Source organism: Argentina silus, assembly GCF_951799395.1.
Source record: "Argentina silus genome assembly, chromosome: 7".
Taxonomy (NCBI): Eukaryota; Metazoa; Chordata; class Actinopteri; order Argentiniformes; family Argentinidae; genus Argentina; species Argentina silus.
Genome location: NC_139661.1, coordinates 23,147,978 through 23,152,977, shown reverse-complemented (window position 1 = coordinate 23,152,977; position 5,000 = coordinate 23,147,978). Strand labels below are relative to the sequence as shown.

General features: G+C 49.9%; 1 protein-coding gene across 1 annotated transcript in view; it reads left to right on the top strand.

Moving 5' to 3' along the window:
• The window catches only part of slc23a2 (solute carrier family 23 member 2), a gene marked incomplete at its 3' end in the record, with an annotated part of 29,785 nt that overhangs the window by 10,602 nt on the left and 14,183 nt on the right, over positions 1 to 5,000 (top strand). Inside the window, 2 exon segments of the mRNA XM_083672924.1 lie at positions 1,265 to 1,485; positions 4,362 to 4,460. Coding sequence (XP_083529050.1) covers positions 1,381 to 1,485; positions 4,362 to 4,460 — 204 coding nt within the window. The 5' untranslated portion in view covers positions 1,265 to 1,380.

Genomic DNA, 5,000 nt, shown 5'->3' with positions numbered 1-5,000 from the left:
TCAGTCATCCCTCTCCTCCCCCCTCCACCCCCATATCCCTCACTCTCCTCTTCCTCCTCCTCCCTATTACCCTCTTGCCCTCCGTCTGACCCCTGTCCCTCGCTCCCTCTCACCTCAGCTCCTCCAATGTCTGGTCTCTCTCCCTCCTCCCTCCTCCCTCCTCCCTAGACCCTTGCCGTGTCTCAATTCTCCCCCCTCCTCCTGTAGTGTCCATTTCCTCGCATGGATTTCAATGGGAAAGGATTGGTGTAGGAGCCCATGCTTAGACCAAATCCGATGCTTTGAAGTCCATGTGGGGAAGCAGACCTCCAGAGAAGGGTGGACAAATGGGACGCAGCTCCTACCTGTACCCTGACCACATGTGGGTGGATAGGTAGGTAGGTAGGTAGGTACTTTATTGATCCTCGAGGGGAAATTAAGGCGTTACAGCAGCTCACATCACAAACAACAACAACAAAATAAAGTGACAATAAAATAATAGAATAAAATAGACATCTGAAACATTGATATACAGTAAGAACAGTCCAGTATGATTTAACATCCCCCAGCCTGACTCTGATCACCCTGATGGAGCCAGCCGGGGGAGGAGTGGGACGGTCTTATTGCAGCAGGCAGAAAAGATCTCAGATAACAGAATTAATGCAACGTGGTTGTAATAATCTGTTGCTAAAGGAGCTTCTCTGCTCTGCCACAGTGTCATGTTGGGGATGGGAGGGATTGTCCATGATGGCCAGGAGTTTGGTCCTCATCCTCCTGTTGGCCACCTCCTCCACAGTGTCCAGGGTGACACCGAGAACAGAACCAGCTTTCATAATAAGCTTGTTCAGACTCTTGGTGTCACCTTCCTTGATGCTGCCCCCCCAGCATACCACCACAGCACTGCGCTGGCCACCATGAACATGTTCAGCAGAGTCCTGCACATGTGTCCATATAAGTAGTGTTAGTCTGGAGACTGTCCTGGTCCCTCCTGTGTTCCCTGTATGACCACTACTAACACAGCCTCCTACTGTCAATGCTCTTCACAAGTGGGGCCTTTCCTTATGGTCTAGTTTTGATCCAGAATACATGTAGACTTACTGAAGCCTTAGTCCCAGAGTGATATCTGGGTCGGAGGTGAAGGTTAGGACTAGGGGGGATCCTGTCGGAAAACACATCGGAACAACGCAGAAACTTTAAAGGATCGGCCTGTTAAATTCTCTTTCTTTCTCTCTTTCTCTCCTTCTCTCTCTCTCTCTCTGTCTCTCTCTGTCTCTCTCTCTCTCAGTAGATGACGCAGTCCTGGACCATGTAAGTGAGCTGAAGGGGCTGTCTGCAGTGTTCTTACCGGAGCGAGAGAGTAGAGAGACGGAGAGAGTGAGGGAGGAGCAGGAAGAGAGTGGGATGGGTGTAGGGAAGAATACCACCTCGAAATCGATGGAGGGAGGAGGAGAGGCTGGGAAGTATGAGGAGGAGAGTAAACACAGCGCAGACTTCTACCCCATTCCGGTATGTACACACTCACTCACTCACACACACTCACACACACACACACACTCACACACACTCACACACACACACACACACACACTCACACACACACATATATTCACACACACACACACACACACACACACACACACACACACTCACTATAAGGGTCCTCAAACTGACACACACTGACAGAGAAATGATAATATAAACCGGGTTAGGCCACTACACACACACACACACACACACACAAACCTGCCATTACTGTCACTCACTCGTCTGACCTGCAGCTCTAGACACACCCACACACACACACACACACACACACACACACACACACACACACACACACACACACACACACACACCTGTCATTTGTCACTTCAGTCTGTGCAGTATAAGCCCAGCAGGAGTGAACCCCTACAGCCAGTCTGTCTCTCTGTAGTCTCTGAACCCCTACAGCCAGTCTGTCTCTATGTAGTCTCTGAACCCCTACAGCCAGTCTGTCTCTCTGTAGTCTCTGAACCCCTACAGCCAGTCTGTCTCTCTGTAGTCACACTCTTGTTGTTGCCATTTCCTCTGAGTTGCAGTATCCTCTTGGCTGAACCTAATTTAGGTCAAACTGCACTACACACACCACACACACACACACACACACGTGTGAACACACACGTACACACAACAGATCTATTTCAGTTGGAAATGCAGACCCTCTCTTTCTCCCTCACACACACGTAGACACACACACACACACACACACACACACACACACACACACCCTTGGAAGATGTGGACCCTCTCTTTCTCCATGACCCAGGACAATGTAGAAGTGAACTTGATTTGACAGTAATATTCTAGAACCACATCCTGTTTATGACAACATTCCCAATCACTCTACTCCTCACATGCCTTTGTCTGGTGGGTGAATGAAAGGGGCAGGGCTAGAGAAAGGGACACCATGCCACTCTTTCTTTTCTTTCCTCTTCTGTCCCCCCTCTCTCTCCCTCTTCCTGTCTGCTTCTCTTTTTCCATCTCTTGCCCTCTTTCTTTCGTAATCCCCCCATTCTCTCTCCCTCTTTCCCTGTCCTTCTTTAACTCACTGCTTGCCTGTCCCATGGTTAATACCATGTTGTCTTTAATAGGACCCCCTACATTAGGAATATGATACAATGTAGAATCCAGTTTATGATCTACAGTTCATTCAAAGGGCTCTCTGTCCCTCCTACCATCTGGTGTCTGTTCTTCCAGAAGTGATCAGGCAGTAGTACAATATGGCCTGAGGAAAGACACACACACACACACACACACACACACACACACATATATACTCACTGAACACTTTATTAGGAACACTATACTAATACTGGGTAGGGCCTCCCTTTGCTCTCAAAACAGCCTCAATTCTTCGTGGCGTTGATTCCACAAGATGGTGGAAACATTCCTTTGAGATTCTGGTCCATGATGACATGATTGCATCACGCAATTCCTGCAGATTCTTCAGGTGCACTTTCAAGCTGTGAATCTCCCGTTCTACCACATCCCAAAGGTGTTCTATTGGACTCAGATCCGGTGACTGGGAAGGCCACTGAAGAACACTGAACTCATTGTGACGTTCATGAAACCAGTTTTAAATGACTTTTGCTTTGTGACATGGTGCATTATCATGCTGGAAGTTGCCATTGTATATACACTCACCGAGAAGTTTATTAGGAACACCTGTACACCTTCTCATGGTGGAGGAACACCTGTACACCTTCTCATGGTGGAGGAACACCTGTACACCTTCTCATGGTGGAGGTGGTGGAATGGTGTGGGGAATGTTTTCTTGGCACACTTTGGGCCCGTTAATACCAATCAATCATCAGCTTGAATGCCACAGCCTATTTGAGTATTGTTGCTGACCATGTGCATCCCTTCATGGCCACAATTTACCCATCTTCTAATGGCTCCTTCCAGCATGATAATGCACCATGTCGCAAAGCAAAGGTTTGTGACATTGAGGCCGTTTTGAGAGCAAAGGGAGGCCCTACCCAGTATTAGTATAGTGTTCCTAATAAAGTGTGGTACATCACTGTGGTACATCACTGTGGTACATCTCACAGACTAAAGACTGACCCTCCATACAGTGGCCTTCATTTTTGATTGGCTATCCAGGACTCAGGCACAGCACAATAAGACTCACACACCCAAACACCCACACACACACACACACACACACACACACACGTTTTGCATTAGGTCACATGCTTCCTGACATTATTTGTTTAAAGTATGTCATGCATGACCGTCTGTGTGTCTGGCTGATATCCTCACATCTGCTGTTTATCCTCATCTCGCCTGTCTGTCTGTCTGCCTGCCTGCCTGCCTGCCTGTCTGTCTGCCTGTCTGTCTGTTTGCCTGTCTGTCTGCCTGTCTTTCTGCCTGTCTGTCTGTCTGCCTGCCTGTCTGCCTGCCTGTCTGCCTGTGTGTCTGCCTGTGTGCCTGTCTGTCTGCCTGCCTGTGTGCCTGTCTGTCTGCCTGTCTGCCTGTCTGTCTGCCTGTCTGCCTGTCTGCCTGTGTGCCTGCCTGTCTGCCTGTCTGCCTGTGTGCCTGTCTGTCTGCCTGTGTGCCTGTCTGTGAGGCCATCTGAGAGTTTTCCTAACCCTTACCCTCCCAAACAGTGACCGTGTCCTTGGCTTGCTTTGCTTTCCTTGACATTGACTCTCTGTCCACCACATGTACACACACACACACACACACACACACACACACACACACACACACACAGCCATGTTTGTGATGCAACCATGCCACCATGCACTGTATCACGCAGTCAGAGGCTTGGGAATGAATGCCTTCTGAAGTATTTGGCATACTTCGGAAGTAAACATGCGTTTCTCTGCCTGTGTTGATAGGTGGTGGTGAATGGAGTGGGCCAGGCCAGCGGAGACCAGGACACCGAGGACACAGAGCTGATGGCCGTCTACACTAAAGACAACCAGGGAGCCGAGAAGGTAAACCTGACCTCCTTCCATGTAGCTTCAGGTCTGTGGGGAGGAGGTGAGGATGTCTGTGGTGAGGAGGTCTGTGGTGAGGAGGTGAGGAGGTCTGTGGTGAGGAGGTCTGTGGTGAGGAGGTGAGGAGGTCTGTAGTGAGGAGGTGAGGAGGTCTGTGGTGAGGAGGTCTATAGTGAGGAGGTGAGGAGGTCTGTGGTGAGGAGGTCTGTGGTGAGGAGGTCTATAGTGAGGAGGTGAGGAGGTCTGTGGTGAGGAGGTCTATAGTGAGGAGGTGAGGAGGTCTGTGGTGAGGAGGTGAGGAGGTCTGTGGTGAGGAGGTCTATAGTGAGGAGGTGAGGAGGTCTGTGGTGAGGAGGTCTATAGTGAGGAGGTGAGGAGGTCTGTGGTGAGGAGGTCTATAGTGAGGAGGTGAGGAGGTCTGTGGTGAGGAGGTCTGTGGTGAGGAGGTGAGGATGTCTGTAGTGAGGAGGTGAGGAGGTCTGTGGTGAGGAGGTCTGTGGTGAGGAGGTGAGGAGGAGGTGAGGATGTCTGTGGTGA